This window comes from Dipodomys spectabilis, unplaced genomic scaffold, assembly GCF_019054845.1.
Source record: "Dipodomys spectabilis isolate Male_0828 unplaced genomic scaffold, ASM1905484v1 ptg000126l, whole genome shotgun sequence".
Classification (NCBI taxonomy): domain Eukaryota; kingdom Metazoa; phylum Chordata; class Mammalia; order Rodentia; family Heteromyidae; genus Dipodomys; species Dipodomys spectabilis.
This window is the reverse complement of record NW_024870803.1, coordinates 323,431-343,017: the sequence shown is the minus strand read 5'-3', so window position 1 is coordinate 343,017 and position 19,587 is coordinate 323,431. Positions and strand designations below refer to the sequence as shown.

Sequence of the window (19,587 nt, the reverse complement as noted above, 5' to 3'; positions counted from 1 at the left end):
GGAGCGGCTCCTCGCAGGATGCTGTCAAAGCCCATTTCCAACGCAACGGCGTCGTGACACACTGCACACAACAGCAGCTTTTCCCCTGAAGAAATTATTCACAAGGGGGGGGAGGAGGCTGAGTACAGTGTGAACAGCCTCTCTTCATTATGAGAAGCAAATTATATACGCTAGGAGAGCGTTTTAAAAGAGCTTGCTGTTCCCAGTGAGCCTTGTGCAGTCATGCTGACCCAGCCCGCCACGTCCCTGCCACGGGCGCAGAGGCAGCCCTCCTCTGGGGAGCCGCTGGCCGGCATGTGAGGGCCCAGCACCACGAGTGGCGTGCTTAAGGGAGAATGCACACACATGCACACACGCTCAGAGCACAGACAGCAGAAACGATGACACACTGTCTTTGCTCCCAACTCGCCCGTGTTCTATGCCCACATACCATTTCCAGAAATTAGCACAGCATATTAAAAAAACAAACAAAAAGAAAACATGTCGAGGCCTGGTGCCCGCCCGGGTCCTACAAACTGCTGGTCCTGCAGAGAGGCCCCGGTGAAGGCTGTCCTCATTCTAAATGCTGCAGGTGGCGCGATGGTCAACTACGCAGTTCTCAGGGATTGATCCAATTCCATCTCAAGCCACACGGATTTGTTCTAGGATTATTTCAGCTCCATACTGTAATCCTACAGCCGTGCAGCTGACAAAGCGTGGCGTCCCCGGGAGACGCCAGCGCTGCCCGGGCCAGGGGAGGCGCAGCACTGATGGGAATCGCCAGCACTACCCATCCAAGCCCTCCTCAGGTGGGCATTCACCTGAGCAAGCATGGCCTGTGATTGGGTTGCTGAAGCAAACGGAACACATGTCTCCACGTTGCTTTAAACTGGTTTTCTAGTGAACCAACTCAAGTTCCTTTGAGACTAGAAATGTGTGTATATGCACAGGTGTGTCCATGTATATGTGTGTGTCTACAGCCTGAATGTGGAAATGGGAAGTTGCTAGGTGCTAGAGGCTCATGCTGTAATTCTAGCTTCTCAGGAGGCTGAGCTCTGAGGTTCACAGCTGGAAGCTAGCCAGGCAAGAAGTCCATGTGACTCTTATCTTTAGTTAATCTGCAAAATGCCAAAGTAGAGCTGTGGCTCAAATAGTAGAGTGCTAGCCTTGAGCGAAAAAGCTCAGGGACACCCAGACCCTGAGTTCAAGCCCCAGGACTAACACACATGAACATGCAGAGAAAGAAAACAATCTAGTGCAGTGGATTTGAGAAGTGACAGGCATCAAGGGCCAGACCAGTGCACGTGGGTTTTCTTCATTAACGCTTCTATGTTTTAACAATGGTCTAGCATCTTCATTACAAAAGAAATGGCTCATCAGTCACCAGGTTCAGAAGGAAGAGGACAAGAAAATACAGAAAGGGCTTAAGAGTATAAGTAGGAAATGTGAGACCACTTCACATTCCCTGGAACATGATGATTGGCATTTACAGCAGGATGTTAGGCACACAAATGGCACTTGTTACATCCTCAAAACCACAGAGATAAGTAATGAGTAAAAGCATGGTATTTAGAGGGATCTTCAAGATAATCTGTGTTGTGAGTAAGAGCTCAAGGCCGAGTTCCAGCCCCACTAAGTGCACACACAAAAACTAAGAAACAAAGATAAAGATTAGCTTTGCAGCCAAGAGAAAAAAAAAAAGATAACTTGTGGCATGTGATTCTCCCTTAGAAGAGTTTCAAATGTGGCAGTTCAGAGTCCACAAGACAATTAGGCTTCTTAAGACTAGAAATTGAAGCCAAGAGCCAGTGGCTCATGCCTATAATCCTAGCTACTCTGGCGGCTGAGATCTGATGATCACAGTTCAAAGCCAGCCCAGGCAGGAAAGTTTATGAGACTCTTATCTCCAGTTAACCACCAGAAAACTGGAAGTGGTGCTGTGGCTAGTAGAGCACTAGCCTTGAGGAAAGAGCTCAGGGACAGCGCCCAGGCACTGAGTTCAAGCCCCACAATTGACACAGGGTGGGGGGGAGAGAAAGAAAAAGAGAGAGAGAAAGAGAGAGAACATTGAAAGGACAATTTCTGATATTTCTACTGGAAGGTGTGAATTTCAAAATCCAAGACCACCACATCCAAACACAGAAGCCCAACCCTGGCTCTTCTGTTCACAGACACAAGACAGTTGTAAAATTCTTATTTTTAATTGTTGGGTATAGTGATGGGTACCATGTTATCGTTTTCTGTTGTGCGATGCTTGAATCAGGGCAAAAACATAGATGGTTTTTTTTACAGTAAAATCTTTCAGAATTCTTTTTGTTAGCTTTTAAAAATGTACAGGGCATTATCATTTGAGTTAGTTTGTTTTCTTATCCTTGAGCCCTTGACATTATCCTACATCTGGTCTTTTAAAAAGAAAAGACTTGATGCTTGCTTACCTTGTTAGGAGCTGTAAGAATAGATCAGACCAGGCAACCCGGACTCGCAGCCTGGCAGGAGAGCGTATCCTGGGGGCGTCTGATTTGGTTCTTAGGTTCAGAAATGGCTAGGACAGAAAAATGGTGAGAATAACTTTCTGCATCTTGTTTGCTGAGCTTTGAAAGGAACTGTACAAATCAAAACCACGGAAAGGTAAGCTTAGAAGGAGATGCCTGCAAAACTATGAGCTTCCACATAAATTCTTCCCTTGCATTTGCTCTGTCTGACCACTAGGAGAATTCCTCTTACAAAATAGGTCAATGGGAGACATAGCCGTGGCAGGCCCAAGAGCCTGTGAGCTGCCCGGAGGCAGAGGACAGGCCGCAGAAGCAGCTGCACCCGTAGACCCCCAGGAGTCCGTGGCTGTGGAGTCCCCCTCAGCCTGAACACAATTCCAAGAAAACCAACGTTGAGGGCTCAGCATACCTGTGGTTGGGCCTCCCTCACGGGCTACAGGAAGGTCTTCCAGATGCTCACTGGTTCGTGTTCAGTTACTCCGTGCCTAAAGCTGCCTCCAGCAAACCTGGCCCGTGCAAGGCTGCAGGGGTGCTGAGTGCATGGCCCCGAAAAGTCTCTGGGGTCTCCATCCACCACAGCAGCTGGGCCTTCACCCGTCAGACCACAGCCAATGAGGCCAGTTCCCCGAGGACCCACGGCCGTGTCTGTGGGTCACTTCCGGTCGCAGAAAACCATCGCCCGCTTTGCTGCCCACTTGTCCTCCATTCTCTCCACGTGTGGGTCTGCCTGTGCTCTAGTAATCACAGCTGAGCCTAATGAGCTTCATTTCCTTATCGCAGTGGCTTCTTGGGTAACAGAATAACACGTGGAGCTGGGCGGGCGTGGACACCTGGACCATGAAGACGTGACCGCTTTGCAGTTCCTCCCAGCTGCGATCCTCTCCCCAGCATCCAAATGCTGCAGAAAGGGATGGGCTCCTCCAGCGAGCCCCCAGCTCCTCCCAGGGCCCCCAGCTCCTCCCAGGGTCCCCAGCTCCTCCCAGAGCCCCCAGCTTCTCCCAGGGCCCCCAGCTCCTCCCAGGGCCCCCAGCTCCTCCCAGAGCCCCCAGCTTCTCCCAGGGCCCCCAGCTCCTCCCAGAGCCCCCAGCTCCTCCCAGGGCCCCCAGCTCCTCCCAGAGCCCCCAGCTCCTCTCAGGGCCCCCAGCTCCTCCCAGAGCCCCCAGCTCCTCCCAGGGTCCCCAGCTTCTCCCAGGGCCCCCAGCTCCTCCCAGAGTCCCCAGCTCCTCCCAGAGCCCCAAGCTCCTCCCAGGGCCCCCAGCTCCTCTCAGGGCCCCCAGCTCCTCCTAGAGCCCCCAGCTCCTCCCAGGACCCCCAGCTCCTCTCAGGGCCCCCAGCTTCTCCCATAGCCCCCAGCTCCTCCCAGGGCCCCCAGCGCCTCCCAGGGCCCCCAGCTCCTCCCAGGGCCCCCAGCGCCTCCCAGGGCCCCAGCTCCTCCCAGGGCCCCCAGCGCCTCCCAGGGCCCCCAGCTCCTCCCAGGGCCCCCAGCTCCTCCCAGAGCCCCCAGCTCCTCTCAGGGCCCCCAGCTCCTCCCAGAGCCCCCAGCTCCTCTCAGGGCCCCCAGCTCTTCCCAGAGCCCCCAGCTTCTCCCAGGGCCCCCAGCTCCTCCCAGGGCCCCCAGCTTCTCCCATAGCCCCCAGCTCTTCCCAGGACCCCCAGCGCCTCCCAGGGCCCCCAGCTCCTCCCAGGGCCCCCAGCTCCTCCCAGGCCCCCCAGCGCCTCCCAGGGCCCCCAGCTTCTCCCAGAGCCCCCAGCTCCTCCCAGGCCCCCCAGCGCCTCCCAGGGCCCCCAGCTCTTCCCAGGACCCCCAGCGCCTCCCAGGGCCCCCAGCTCCTCCCAGGGCCCCCAGCTCCTCTCAGGGCCCCCAGCTCCTCCCAGGGCCCCCAGCTCCTCTCAGGGCCCCCAGCTTCTCCCATAGCCCCCAGCTCCTCCCAGGGCCCCCAGCTCCTCCCAGGGCCCCCAGCTCCTCTCAGGGCCCCCAGCTCCTCCCAGGGCCCCCAGCTCCTCTCAGGGCCCCCAGCTCCTCCCAGGGCCCCCAGCGCCTCCCAGGGCCCCCAGCCTCTCCCAGGGCCCCCAGCTTCTCCCATAGCCCCCAGCTCCTCCCAGGGCCCCCAGCTCCTCCCAGGGCCCCCAGCTCCTCTCAGGGCCCCCAGCGCCTCCCAGGGCCCCCAGCGCCTCCCAGGGCCCCCAGCCTCTCCCAGGGCCCCCAGCTCCTCCCAGGGCCCCCAGCGCCTCCCAGGGCCCCCAGCTCCTCCCAGGAATGCTCCTGGAAGCCAGAGAAGCTGTCCTCACGGTGCTTCCTGCTGGTGACTTCAGCTGGTTATGGTGCAGGGTCAGCTGCCCTTTTCTATAAAGACACTTGATTGAAACAAACCAGCACACCTACCCACTTGTTTATTTCATCCAGCTTTTTTTTTTTTTAAGAAAAGTTTTTAAATGCTGGCTTGATTTCCTTTAAAAACAGCTTTGTGTCTCACGCGTTGAATGTTTTTCTTCCCTGCAGCTGATTACCACAGCGTTTTAGACGGCACTCCTGTCAGCTGACGGTAAAAATAGATGTTTTCCTGGTCGGTGCTGTGGATGTTTCCCTGTATGTGGGACACAAATCTCTGCTCTTTCTTAAGAAATGCATCTACGGAACTGCAGAGCCAGAGGACGGGCAGGGGTAGATGTGCGTGTCTACCTCTCTGACTTCAGGTCACGCGTCATGGCTAGCTGGCAGCCAGATCAGAGGAACATGGTTGCTGTGGACACAGAGGGACTGCAGAGGTGGTCAGCGGGGGCTGACTGGCACCATTTCCCCAGCCCTGTGCCTGTGCGCAGTGGAGTAGAGAGCAGAGCGGACCACACTGCCTTCCTCCTTGGGGTCGGCCTCGCTCCCCATTAAAACAGTCTTTAAGGCACATGACTATGAACCCCTCCAGCCCCCCTTCCCTCTCCATCTTTCCCCATCCCCCTCCATCCCTCTCCACCCCCTCCATTCCCCATCCCCCTTCCTCCCCCTCCATCCCCTATCTCCCTCCTTCCCCCATCCCCCATCCCCCTCTACCCCCTCCAACCCCCTCTCCCTCCTTTCCCCCATCTCCTTTTCTCCTCTACCCCTTCCACCCCCATCCATCTCAAGCCAGTGAGGGTCCTACCTCCAACAGGAGGAAGCCACACCTCGCCCGCTCGTCCACAACCCCCGAGAGCTGTCAGCAGGCACTCTTGAAGCAGCAGCGCCAGCATCCCACCTGCTGTCCTCTCCTGCCAGAGAACCTCAGGAGTTAGTGAGGACGGGTGGGCAGGGCTGCCTCGAGAAACACCCAGGACAGGCTGAGGAGCCAATGCAGGACTTCAGGAGGGCTTGGGCCTGCAGGTCCGAGACTCGACTTGTCCACGTAACCCTGGGTCGTGCGCACCCTGCCTCAGCTGTCCCTGGTGTAGCCTCAGACTGGGGTGTGCGGCCTGTGTGCTGTCCTTGGCCAAATGCCACTTTTGTCTAGACAGGCCAGCGGCTGTCACAGAAGACAGACTGGAGGTGGGCGGATAGGTCTGAGCCTGGGGTCCTGCACCGTCGCCGCTGGGTGTGAACAGGAGGCAGCACCCTCTCCCCGTGGAACCCGTGACTGGGTAGGGGACAAGCCTAAAGTCACCCCCACATAAAACTTGAAGACTGGAATTAGTACTGTAACACAGCAGTGAAGGTTTACTGCGATCACTTTCTAGACTCTTATGTAGTATAAGATTTGAAGATGCAAATCCATATCTTCATTATCATGAACATATGAATTCTTCCCTTTCTTTTTTGCTTAGAATCAAAAACTTCTAGCTTTCTCCCTATTTGGAGTCTCTTTAAACATGAAATCTAAGCATTATCCATATATTATGTGTTGGAGAGGTCATGGGAGAGGAGTCCCGGGCTGAGGGTCAGTGGAGAGGAGTCTCACCAAGCTTTGCTCTTGGGACTGGGCTGCCAGTGTAGAATGCAGAACTCCAGCTGGCCTCGAATGGCAAGTTTTCAACTTCTACCCACCTTGTTATATTATTGTGGGTCAGAAGAGTCTATAAAAGCAAGGCTGTTTTATATCATCATTAATTATACAAATATTCATTTACTATGTCTTATTAACAAAGGAATACTCGTCCCTAAATTGTTGCTGCTTCTGGAGATTTTGTTGAATTCTTCCCCGGGCAAGGTAGACTGGTACAGGAATTACACAATGTTACACAGGGCCATGATGTTCCAGGGATGACAGCCCTGCAGACACAGCTTTGGGCCAATTATACAACACTTCTCTCAACTCCACACTGGGCCTTGTTAGGCCTTTGTAACAATTACCTCAGTGTGGCCCGCCCTCCTTCTCACCTGGTCCCTGAGGTTTGCCTCCACTTCATCTTCTTCCCACCTAGAATTAAGCGACCTGATTCCAGAGACGTTGATCTTTCAACTTTCATCTGTAATGCCTTTGGAGTGTCGGGAAGTTTGCTGAAGGAATTAATAATACAGATTACTAATGTATAAAATGCTAAGAGCTGATTTTGTTAGAGTGAGCAATCCTCTTGAAGGTGGTACTGTGTGGTCACAGGGATGGATAAAAACAGGTCAGGTGACAAATCATAGACAAAATCGCAGAAAGAGTCAGGGGTTAACTGGGAAAAACTTCCATTGAGACCCAGACTGGCAACCTAGAAAGAGCCAGAACAAGCTGGTGGCCTACACTTGAATGCTGGCACAGAAGGATCTGGAATTTAAGGCCAGCCTGGGCTACACAGCCAAGACCATGTCAAAAGCAAAAGAGGGAAGAGAGAAGGGGGAGAGAGAGAGGAGAAAGAGAAGAGAAAGAAAAAGATAAGATAAAAAGGCAAAAGATGGTGGCTCATGCCTGTAATCCTAGCTTCTCAGAAGGCTGTAGTCTGAGGATCGCGGTTCAAAGTCAGGATGAGACTCTTATCTCCAATTAACCACAAAAAAGCCAGAAATGGAGTTGCAACTCAAGTAGTAGAAGGCTAGCCTTTACACAGAAAAGCTCAGGAACAGCACCCAGGCCCTAAATTCAAGCCCCTGGACCAGCATACAAAATAAAACTAACAAATAAAAAAAGCAAAACAGCCAGGCACCAGTGGCTCACACCTATAATCCTAACTACTCAAGAGGCTGAGATCTGAGGATCAAGGGTCAAAGCCAGCCCGGGCAGGAAAGTCCATGAGACTCTTATCTCCAATAAACCACCAGAAAACCGGAAGTGGCGCTGTGGCTCAAGTGGTAGAGTGCTCGCTTTGAACTGAAGAGCTGAGGGACAGCGCCCAGGTCCAGAGTTCAAGCCCCACCACAGACAAAAAAAATAAAAATAAATAAAAGACAATCACCACAAGACATACAGAGAGCAATATAATATACACTATGCAAAAAATGAACTAAGCAACTCATGGGCAGTGACAGGATGGGGACATGGGGGAAAGTAAAGGGAGGGGTGAAACTGTCCAAGAAGCATTGAACTCATTACCTGACATGGAAGTGTGACCCCTTGAACAACTCCTTAATGATAATGATACAAATACCTAAAACATATACAGAGGGACGAAAGGATACTTTATAGTGTCTAAAAATACCTATAGGGAAAATGTCATGAATCAAACAAATTATGTTAAAAAATATTAGTAAGTTTCATTTCACCCCCTGAGAGACTAAATGTGAAAGTAACAACCACCACCCAGGAGCAACACACAAAGCCACTGGCAGGGGCTGAGCGGCTGAGCCGGCAGGCCTGGGAAGGAGACAGAGTGTGCAGGTCCGGGAAGCGCCCCGGACTTGCCTCTGGGGTTTGTGGAGCTGGGGCTGGAGGGTGGGCTCGTGGTCCTGAGGGATGCTTGACTCCGGGAAGGGAGCGCAGCTTGAGTCAGCTGTTGAACACCAACCAGTGCAGTCTAGAGAAGTAGTTGGTGTGAGGAAAAAACGTTCACACACCTAGTGTCAAAGTGTTAGAGTGAAAACATGAGTGGGCGCTGATGCCCCTCCGCTCCAAGCACACAATAGTCTGAGTTCTTTCCCTGTGCTCTTACCTCAGCGGAAGACTGGTGTGCGTTTCCTCTCCCCAAGATCAAGAAAAAGCCTGCTCTATCTTATTATGCGTGGGGGGGCCGTGGGGGGAGGGAGGGGGAGGCGGGAATAGATGTGGCCTGTGCAATGTCGCCCAGGCTGCCCTCCAAATCCCAGCTGCAGTGGACCCTCCTGACTCAGCCTCTGAGAGGCTGGGAGCACAGTTAAGCAACCTGCAACCATGCCTAATTGTCTTGCTGTTTTTGTTAATGATGTCCAGATATTCTAGATAGTAAGACAGAGCAAGGCTAAAAAAAACAAATAAACACAGATATAAAAAAATTGGTCTCTACCATAGAAAATCTGAAAGAATCTCTAAAGCAATTACTGCAATAAGTGAATTTACAATGGTGCTGCATGGGTCAGTAGGAATGATGTTGAAAATGAACTATACAACTTATGGGAGGAGAGAGGAGGGAAAAACTGGGAGAGAACGAAGGAAGGGGTGACATTGTTCAAACAGAAATGTACTCTTTACCTGACTTATTAAACAGTAATCCCTCTGTACATCACCTTTATAATAACAATTTAAAAAACAATGCCACTGTCGAGTAAATACACAAAACTCTAATTTTTATATATAAGCACCATAAATAATTGAATTACATTTAAAACAATTCCACTTATAACATCAAAGCACATAAAGTACTTTATAATAAATTTAAGAAGAGATTATAAGTTCTTCCTAAGCTGAAAACAACAAAACATTAATAAGAGAAACTGAAATAAACCTAAATAAACAGAGACTATTCATTGGAAAACTCGGTGTTATTAAGCTGCCAGTTCTGCTCAATTTGATCTATCTATGCAACTCAATAGCAGTAAAAAAAAAAAAAAAAAAGCTCAGCGGGCCTTTAAATTGGAAATTGATAAGCAGATTCTAAAATTTATATGGAAATACAAAGTACTTAATTTATTCCAAAGAAATTCTGTAAGGGAAAAACCATGTTAGAGGACTTAATCCACCCATCTGCCACAAAGCTGTACTAATCTAGACAGGGTGGCACAGGCCCAGGACTGCCTGACACATGGACAGGATGGAGACCTGCTGAGCGACCCGATTTACAGTCACCTGACTGCCAACAAAACCTCTAAGCAGTCCAAAGGTGCAAAGACAAACCTCCAACAAATGGTTCTGAAGAACCCGAATCTCTCTTTAAGAAGAAAAGGTGACTTGAGCTCATCCTAATGTGACATGGATGTACAACTGGCAATCGAGCAGAGCTGAGCCAATAAAACTGTTGGAAGAAAATACATGAGACAATCTTTGTGGCTAGAAGGTAGTCAAGTGTTTCCCAAACCAGGATAATGGTGGAACAAGGTGTATGGCCTTCGGTGTTGTGCCTTTCCTGCGGTCTCTCTCCATCTCACAACTGGAACTGAAAACCACTAGGTGGGGGTCGGGGTGAGGGGAGGAGGGAGGTTCCCCTGCGCTGTGGGATCATGGCTAAATCTTTTCTTGTCCTTCCTACCTATTGGCACTTTCTGAGCTTTCTTCAAGAACTATGTATTCTATAATAGTAGAAGAGTTAGCTTTTGGCAGACGCATTGCTGAGGATGCCAGCATGGGACTGTGCATGAAGCCAAGGCCAGAACAGCCAGAGAAAGACAACAGAGCTGCAAAGCAGTTTACGTGTCCATTGTCCAGCAAGTCCTCCACCATCGCAGCTCACTCTTGTCAAAGCAATGGAAACATTTAAAGGTCTTTCCTCTGAGTGGTGGCCACGTCTCTGAGATTAAATACATAGCTGGGAAGGGGAGAAACAGGATGTACTGTGGCCATTCTCCTGGCCTTGGTCTCTGCAGAAGGCTGGAGCGAGCAAGCGTGACTGGGATGCAGTCACCAGGAGTGTGGCATCCAGAGGAAACGGGGGCGGGGAGGGTTGGCAAGGGAGGCAGGCAAGAATCAAGACTCAGCCCAGGCAAGGTGAGCTCCTTCCCAGGCCAGAGCCCATGCCTTGACTGCAGCAGGGTTCCTCAGGGAGGCAAAGCTGCCTGCCTGCCTGCCTGCCTGCCCACCCGCCCACCCGCCCGCCCGCCTGTCCTGCCCTGTCCTGCCTGCCTGCCTGTCCTGCCTGCCTGCCTGCCTGCCCGCCTGCCCGCCCGCCCGCCCGCCTGCCCGCCTGCCTGCCTGTCCCTGCACCATCCACCGAGGTTCAACTTACACTCGGTGAGGGGCGGCTTCAGCCAGGAGCAGACCCCGAATTTGCTCCTCCTGGGCCCTGGGCCTTGGCACCTCCCACTTCCCCCTTGCTGTCCTGCTGCTTCCTCTCCACCTGTTAGCTGCTGTTCTAGGGGGCTGCGAAGGCACCTTCTGTATATGTTGTAGATGCAGACACGTCTGCCTGGGAACAGCTGGAAGGGCATCATCCTAATTGGGGCCCTGGCACAGGACAGCTGCTCAGCCGATACCTGCCTGCCCTCTCTCCCCTCATCTCTGGGGTCAAGTGAGCCACCAGCAGGGAACCTGAGGGATTTGTTTCAGGGACCTCTTGGTCCTGGCTGTATAAACTCCCGAGACATCAGGAGGAGGGAGAGGCAGCAGAGACAACAGCCAGAGCCCAAGGGGGCAAAGGAGCAACGGGAGATGCCGCGTCTGACAGCTCCTCCCAGGCCCTCCCCACCGGGGAGCCGCTGGGTAGCTCCACAGCTGCTCAGCGAAGGAAAGGGATGCTGGGTAAAGCGCAGGAGCCCGTCTCTGCTGGGCTGCAATTTAAGGGGTGAGAAGTGTGCGTCACTTCCAGTCTCCCGGAGGCCACGGTTCACCCAAGTCACCTGGGCCTCCTGCTCAGCCCCGGCCTGCAGCTGGGTGCAGCAGGCCGCAGCAGGAGGTAGTGTGCAGCGCAGCTGGGGGTGTGCAGATGCCGTCTCTGGGCTGGGGCGAGGATGCCGGCCTGGTCCTGATGGGTAGGCAGACCCCTGCCGCGCCATGCCTGGCACAGACCCACAGTGTCACCCTGGGCTCTTTGTGCTTTATGTTAAGTGGAATTCTATTTTGCTAACCTTCACACAGTGGACAAGTAGGTGTGCAGGCAAGCTGGGCAAACATCTGTGCCATCGCTGAAGGGTGTGGCCACGTGTGTGTGGCTTCTTGGTGCCCAGCTACTGGACTCCCACATACGCCCACAGCAGACCGGCAGGGGACCTGGGGACTTGGCCCTCCACGTGGATGTTCTAACGCCTTATTCTGAGAACCAGAGACAGCAACAGCAGGTTTTGTTTACTCAAAAAGTAAACAAATATTTTTGGTGGCACTAGGATTTGAACTCACACTTGCTAGACACCCTGTCTCTCCTTTTTCTGAGGTAGGGTCTCCCTTTTTGCCCAAGGCTGCCTGAACCTCTACCCTGCAAGTTATGCTTCTGTGTAGCTGGATTGACAGGTCCCACCACAGCCTCTAGTTGCAATCTTCTGTATCTCAGCCTCCTAAGAGGCTAAGATTACAGGTGTGAACCGGGCCTCCCTGTGCCTGGCCTTGAGTAGTATCGAATGCAGCAGCAGAGAGAAGAGGGGCGTGGGATGGGAGGAGCCCGTACTCTTCCAGTACCTGTGTCCACAGTCTGCTATCTGCAGCTGCTCTAGCAAGAGGTGCAGCTATTCCACCCTGTGGGAGCCCTGGGCCTTTCAAATAAAGGGGTGAACTAGTGAATGGATGTCTGAATGAATGAATGAAGGCTGAATGGAAGGCAATGAGGATGGTTGAAGACAACAGAAGGTGCAGACCTCCTGCTGGGTGAATCAACGCAGCCCACAGCAGCCGCCGCTGTCCCTCTTCCCGTCCCCTCCCCTCCCCCCCTCTAGTGTAGCCTGCCTGACTCGACCCACCTGCATGAACTTGGCTCCCCTGGGGTGAGGACCAGCCTGCTCTGCGAGGCTCAGGTCCCACCCCAGCCTCTTCCACTTCACTCCTGCCGGCCCTCGGCACACGGCTCAGGCAGGGACCCAGCAGGAGGAGGGATGCCGGCAGCCTTTCCAGGATCATTTCCAGTCTGCGAAGCCCTCCCGTGAGTGTCCACCCACGTTCAGAACCCTCAGGTGTGGGGTGCAGGCAGTGATCCCGTCCCACGGGGCTCCAGGACCAGTGCTCAGCTCCCACACGCCAGACACCAGCTGTAGGTGCTCCTCTGTTCCTCCCTCCCATCTCCCACGGACATGTCCGGCAGGCCATCAGCCGCTGGCCTCGGGCAAGCATCCAGGGCTGAGGGATGGAGGTGAGGGGTCTTTGCCCCTCACAGTTGGAGTGGCCAGTTCGTTCCTTTACCCTGTGTTGGTGGGTGCTGTGATAACACCTTTATTAATAGCTCCCCCTCCTGCCTTGTACTCTGACCGCATTTCTCCACCCAGCTTGGAAGGTGTGCCCTCCCTCCTCCCCCCAGGAAGATGAAAGCAATGTCAGGAAGCAGCAGAGCAGCCTGCCCCGGATGGCGGGAGGAAGAATGAGCGAGCAGGCAGCCTTCCCTCTTCAAGAGCAGAGAGAGAGAGAGATGTCCTTGATGTCCTTGGAGAGCAGGGAAGAAGACGTGATGCCAGTGTGGGCCACCGAGGAGCCTGTGCCATGTGTCAGAGCCCTGGCAAGCCTCAACCAAGCTGATCTCAGACCTGGACCCCTGGCCCGCCAGAGCTCTGCCACCGAGGAGCCTGTGCCATGTGTCAGAGCCCTGGCAAGCCTCAACCAAGCTGATCTCAGACCTGGACCCCTGGCCCGCCAGAGCTCTGCCACCGAGGAGCCTGTGCCATGTGTCAGAGCCCTGGCAAGCCTCAACCAAGCTGATCTCAGACCTGGACCCCTGGCCCGCCAGAGCTCTGCCACCGAGGAGCCTGTGCCATGTGTCAGAGCCCTGGCAAGCCTCAACCAAGCTGATCTCAGACCTGGACCCCTGGCCCGCCAGAGCTCTGCCACCGAGGAGCCTGTGCCATGTGTCAGAGCCCTGGCAAGCCTCAACCAAGCTGATCTCAGACCTGGACCCCTGGCCCGCCAGAGCTCTGCTGCCCCCCGCATCATGGCTTTGGCAAGATGTCTGGGGCCCAGGACAGACCCCGAGGCAGCCAACCACCACTTCCCTCCTGGAGGGGTTTGTTGAGCTACAGATATGCACTAAAGAAAGCCGAGGAAGTCGGGCACTAGTGGCTCACGCCTGTAATCCTAGCTACTCAGGAGGCTGAGATCTGAGGATCTCGGTTCAAGCCCAGGCAGGAAAGTCCGTGAGACTCTTATCTCCAATAAACCACTAGAAAACTGGAAATGGTGCTGTGGCTCAAGCGGTAGAGTGCTCGCCTTGAGCTGAAGAGTGCAGGGACAGCACCCAGGCCCAGAGTTCAAGCCCCACAACTGACCAAAAAAAAAAAACAAAAGCCGAGGAAACCCAAAGTTATATCCAACTGTTGGGTTTCCGGAGAAATCTATGCTTATCAATAACAGTGTCAGAAAAGGAGCAGTCAAGGGTTATTTTGGAGTTAAGGGTATGAGTTTCCTGCTTACGGAGTGGTGATTCCCAATGTCCCAGTGCTGGGAAGGTAGGCGCTGTGGAGGACAGAGAAGGGAGGAGGCCTCTGCCCGCGTCAGGGCTAGGACAAAGTTTCTGAGAGCGAGGCCAGGAAGTGAGTGAATTCACGTCTCTTAAAATCTGCTTAGAAGTAAGATTTTAGCTGAAGAACTGTGCCCTTGATTTTCACCTGGAAGGTGATTGACGTCGAGGTTGATGAGGAGGAGCAGAACAGCGCTTCCAGAGGGCAGGAGAGGTGACAGGCTCCGGAGGCGGTGGCCGAGTGAAGCACGAGGAGCAGGCAGCTTCTTGTCCCACCAGGCCCAAGAGGACCCCGAAGTGCCCACAGGCCCCATTCTCTGTGCATGTCAGCAGCAGGAGAGGCAGCCTCGGTCTCGGGCTCAGCATCTACCACGGTGAGTGGTGCCGGCAGGGAGCTGGCCTGGGAGGATGGCAATGCTGGCCCTTGGGCCGGATGGGTGGCAGGGAACAGGCCAGGCTCTCCCGTGGGGGCACAGAGACCCGCCTGGGTAAACCCAGGTGGGGAAGAGGTCCGAAGCCTCCATGGAAGGTGGGAAGTTGCTGGATGCTCTGCATTATCAAAGCCCGGCTTCCAAACTGGAAACAGGCTGAATGAAGCCTGTCACCTCGGTCTGGTGGCAGGCATTGGCAGGGTGAGGGGTCAAGGCGGACCAGGCAGCCACAGAAGAGGGATGGGGACAAAAGAAGCCAGAGGACTCAGGCTGCAGGCGTGGGAGGCGGGGAACAGCACAGTGGGCAGATCTGGCGTGCCCGCCCCGGACGCCAGCTGTGTGGGAGGAGAGGGCTGCCGTGCCTGCTGGGTAGGACAAAGCGGCCCAGAGGTCAGACACAGCCACTGACGACACAGCACGGCGGAATGCCTAGGTGAGTCACCACACAGCACTCCACTGGCGGGCGTGAGGGACCGGAGCGGAGGAAGGACGGGGGGGGGGGGGGGGTTACTGGCTACTGCCGGCATGCTGATGGGGAAGAGCTCACCCCCAAACAGTCCTGCCGTTGGAGCAGGTGGGAAGAGCTCACCCCCAAACAGTCCTGCCGTTGGAGCAGGTGGGAAGAGCTCACCCCCAAACAGTCCTGCCGTAAGAGCAGGTGGGAAGAGCTCACCCCCAAACAGTCCTGCCGTAAGAGCAGGTGGGAAGAGCTCACCCCCAAACAGTCCTGCCGTAAGAGCAGGTGGGGGACACTTGGCCACATCCCTGGACCAGTGTGACCCGGACGTCCCCACGCAGGCCGCTCCCCCTGCCAAGTGAGGAGACACGTGCTGGGAACGCCAGCGCATGTGCATGCAGACACTAGACGCGCATGGGCAGATACACAGCAGCTGGAGGTCTCCCTTGGGGGCAGTCGTGAAGGGAATGGCATCTAACTCTTGGGGAGCCCAAGTCCACACTGGCTTAAACCATGCAATAAATACATTCGAGGTGCAGAGGACTGGGGCGCGGACCTCAACTCCGGCCCAAGGGAGGAAGAGGCTACGACGGCAGGGCAGCTTGCCCCACTACCAGGCATCGGCTCAGCTCAGCACAGCTGCGGCCACGGGGCAGAGCTCATCCAGAGCAGCACAGAGCTAGCTGCTTCTTCACAGGTGCCAAGATCAGGAACAAGAGAAATTGCCGAGGCTCCAGACAGACTGAAGCCAGCTGCAGTCAAGACAGCTGGACGCCGTGGGATTCCCCCAGAGGCCTCTGCTGTGTGGACATGATGGGTGTGGTGGGAAGGAAGGAAATGACCCATGGTTTGAGTGAGTGGTGTTGGGTCTGACTTCTCCACCCAACTGAGGCAGGAAGGTGGCACGGCTCCCTGGGTCCTGGTGTACCTGCCACGCTGCCAGGGCCAGGTGTGAGGGTTCTCCACAGGACCCCCCCCACTTCCAGACACCACCAAATGATGCTGATAAAGATGCTAATTTAATTCCCAGGCCAGATAACCAGGTTATTCAGCAAAGAAGTGTGTATATGTGTGTGTGTGTGAAAGAGAGAGAGAGAGAGAGATCAGGTGGGAATAAAACTTTGAATTTAGACACTGCTCACTTCTTTGTTCGGGATAGGACTGGGTACTAATCCCCATCCCAAAGATTCCTACACTCACACATGCTAAACATAAACTCAAGTGTGCCTAGTAATCTCATTCTTCCTCTCTCTCTTTTCTAATACACCCTCCTCTCATGTTGAGCTTCACATCTTGCCTTAACTATTCTCTCTGAATGTAGGTGCTGAGATAAATCACTGCACTTTCTAAGACAGAAGCAGTGTGGTATGCAGGTGACATTCAACTTTAACTAAGTCCCAAGAGCCTACATATTGGCCTATCTTGGTGATGAGCCGTTTTCTGTTTTAAACCAAGTGGTTGATGCACACGGTCACCCTCAGCTCTTGGTTTCTTTCCTCCAGACCTAACATTTACTAAGTACCTGCTACACCACGTGGCTATGCCAGGAGCTGGAGCAGGCCCAGTAGAGGGAAGCAGGGCAAGGCACTGAGCATCAGCTGTGTGGGCCAGGCTGGTGCGTCTTCAATGGTAAAGCCAGCCAGGGCCACACCAAAATGTGAAGAGACGCTATTTCATATCCTGCTCCCTGAAACTAAGGATTACAAGTGTGCTACATCCCAACAGGTCCAAGATGTTAAAAGCAAGTCAGCATAGTCAACCCAGCCCTTGACAACTCTGGTCTACAACTTCCCATCATCTGAGCCTGAAATGCTAATTCTGTCCTTTTTGCCTAAAGTAAGTGCAAGACTCATTACACCAAAAGAAAAAAATTGTAATTTCCGTCACAAAAATTACAGAAAATTGCAGTGTTTCTCATTGCCTGTCAAAGATTTTTGCTTAGAATGAGAGAAAAAAAATCTTACTGCCTGTTCTGTGGGAAATGTTGCTTATCCTATGAGCAATGCAATAAATCTATCTTCTCACAAAACTAAGGTCTGGGATCCTGTCCTAGCTATGGGCTCGCCTGGACTAAATTCCACCACCATCTCCCAACCCTAGCCCCCATCCTTCTGGAAGTCTCATGGAGTGTCCTGCCACAGCTGGCTTTGAGCTGTGGTCCTCAGATCTCAGCCTCCTGAGTAGCTAAGGCTGCAGGTAAAGCCACTGGTGCCCAGCCAGTTTTTCAGACGTTTGGTCGACAGTGCTTGACACATGGTGCTGGCTGTCAGTGATGCCCGGCACGCACCCTGCTGGGCCTCACTCCTTCACTGCTCACTAGCTAGGGGACCCTCTGACCCTAGGGCAGACTTGAGCCCATCTGGAGGCGCACCTTAACGTCCCGGTGTGGTTCACAGTGTAGTTAGGCCTTAGAGCTGAACTGGGAACTACCCAGGACTCAACCACGAGAGCGCTTGCTCTCCTCCCTAGCTCACCAGGGGCTGCACATTTACCTCTCAGCCTAGACAATCCAAAACTTTCCAACTACGGGCTGCCGAGGCCAACGCAGAAGCGTGGGTGGGAAACCAGAAGCACACAGCAAGTGAGGGGGTTGTGAGCTGTGCTGTTCTCTTAGCGTCCCTGAGGACAGGGCAGCCCAAAGGTGGCCAGGCTCCTGCGACCACTCCTCTACCACACGGCCCCTCCCTCCTCCCGGACTGCCACCTGGGCTGAGAGCCAGGGTGCTCTCATGAAATGCAGAGCCTGGGCTAGCAAATAAGGCCTAGTTTTAGGGTTGTCTTTGGAACCCCAAAAATTCTGGATGGTGCCTGAGGAGCACTGGGAGCCCTGCTCAGTGCTCACAATTCTCACAAGTCAGAGAGCTGCCTGCCAGCTCCATCACAGATACTAAACGTGAAATGCCTAGCTTGGGGCCATCCTGTTCCAAGGCCCCTCCTTCTAATGACTCTGAGAACTGGAGTTCTCTGAGGGCCCTGTGGGGATGGTGCCAGTCCCCAGACGGGAAACAAAGCCCCTCCCAACACCTCAGCACCCATCGGAAAGGAGAGCGTCTAGGCTGGCAGGGCAATGGGAGCACTGCAGACACACACGAGCTTCGAAGAGTGGCAGAAGGACAGAGCCAGATGGAGGGACAGGACAGGGTTGAGGCCATGGCCTCCGGCGCTGCCAGCCCCTCCCCCAGCACAGAAAAGAAAACAGAGGACTGCTTTGATGAAACCAGAACAATGCCTCATTCCACGTGTGTCGTGTGTCACGGTGAGGGACAGGTCTCACTCCGGGGCCTCATTGGTGCTCATCTTCACTGGGAGGTGTCCCCTGACTCCCACAGCTGCCCTCCTGCAGCTCCCTGCCTACCAGCTCTGCCTTTTCAAATCAGATTTCAGATGGGTCTCTTGTCAGCTTTGTTTTGATTAAATCTAAAAGTGCCCTTCAAAGGAGTACATTGATGTAAATATCTGATTTTCTTTAAAAAAATATTTTGAAGCTGGGTGCCAGTGGCTCACACCTGTAATCCTAACTACTCAGGAGGCTGAGATCTGAGGATCACAGTTCAAAGCCAGCCCAGGCAGGAAAGTTCATGAGACTATTATCTCCAATTAACCACCAGAAAACCGGAAGTGGTGCTGTGGCTCAAGTGGTAGAGTGCTAGCCTTGAGCTGAAGAGTTCAGGGACAGTGGCTAGGCTCAGAGTTCAAACCCAACTGACCAAAAAATTTTTTTTGAAACCAAGGTTGTTCTGAGGATTAAATATTTTTAAAGGTTTAACGTGATACCTACATCTAGTTTTTATTTGTAAAAGAAGTGTATATTAACCTGAAAACATAAACTTGAAAAAAGTTAAAAATAATATGGATAAAAGATGGGCAACAATAGCCCATGCTGCTCAGGAGATCTGAGGATTGCAGCTGGAAGCCAGCCCAGGAAGGAAAGGTCATGATACTCATCACCAACTGACTACCAAAAAGTTGGATAGCTGGAAATGGAGCTGTGGCTCAAGTGGTAGAGTGCTAGCTTTAAGGAAAAGAGCTCAGGAACAGTGCTCAGTGCCTCAACCCCCTAAAAAATAAATAAAAATTGAAAAAAAAAATGCATGTGGTGTGTGTGTCTGTGTGTGTGTCTGTGTGTGTGTCTGTGTGTGCGTGTGTGTGTGTGAAGATGCAGCCAGAGGCAGTTTTAAATACCACAGGAACAGGAAGTGATCAGTGCATGGAACACCACCACCCTCACTTCAAGGCAGCCCAGGGGCATGACTGGAAGCCCAACAACAAGTCTACGGTGTGGACCACTGTCATCTTCACCTTACAGGAAGTCTAGGCATGGGACCCACAAGCAAGAGAGAAGTCAGCACCGCAGGGATCACTTCACAGCAGGCTGCCTCGCCATCCACAAGCTCATCCTACGCCCTCCAGAAGAAAGACCTGTGGTCGCGGAACATGCTACAAATGCAGCACTGGGCCACACTGAGACTGAGCAGCAGCTTGAATCCGGACACTGTGAAAGGAAAGGGGTCCTGGCATAAACCAAGCTGCAGATCAGACACCTGGAGGCCGCAGCCCAGGAGAACACACTGATCAGATGAGGATAAAAACCTCGAATTTAGACACTGAGCAAAAAAGCAAAGCACACC

General features: G+C 53.4%; 1 protein-coding gene across 1 annotated transcript; it reads left to right on the top strand.

Moving 5' to 3' along the window:
* Positions 1-222: 222 nt before the first annotated feature.
* LOC122116113 (proline-rich protein 2-like) lies at positions 223-4,101 on the top strand. The gene is made up of 2 exons (XM_042689749.1): positions 223-296; positions 3,531-4,101. Exons 1-2 carry the CDS (start codon positions 223-225, stop codon positions 4,099-4,101), a joined length of 645 nt encoding a protein of 214 aa, XP_042545683.1.
* The last annotated feature ends 15,486 nt before the right edge of the window (positions 4,102-19,587 follow it).

What these genes read in the sequence shown, in the direction of transcription:
- LOC122116113 (XM_042689749.1), top strand. Translation starts at nt 223, where the DNA reads ATGCTGACCCAGCCCGCCACGTCCCTGCCACGGGCGCAGAGGCAGCCC. An exon ending in GGGGAGCCGCTGGCCGGCAT is followed by an intron (nt 297 to 3,530) that starts GTGAGGGCCCAG and finishes AGCTTCTCCCAG; the next exon opens with GGCCCCCAGCTCCTCCCAGA.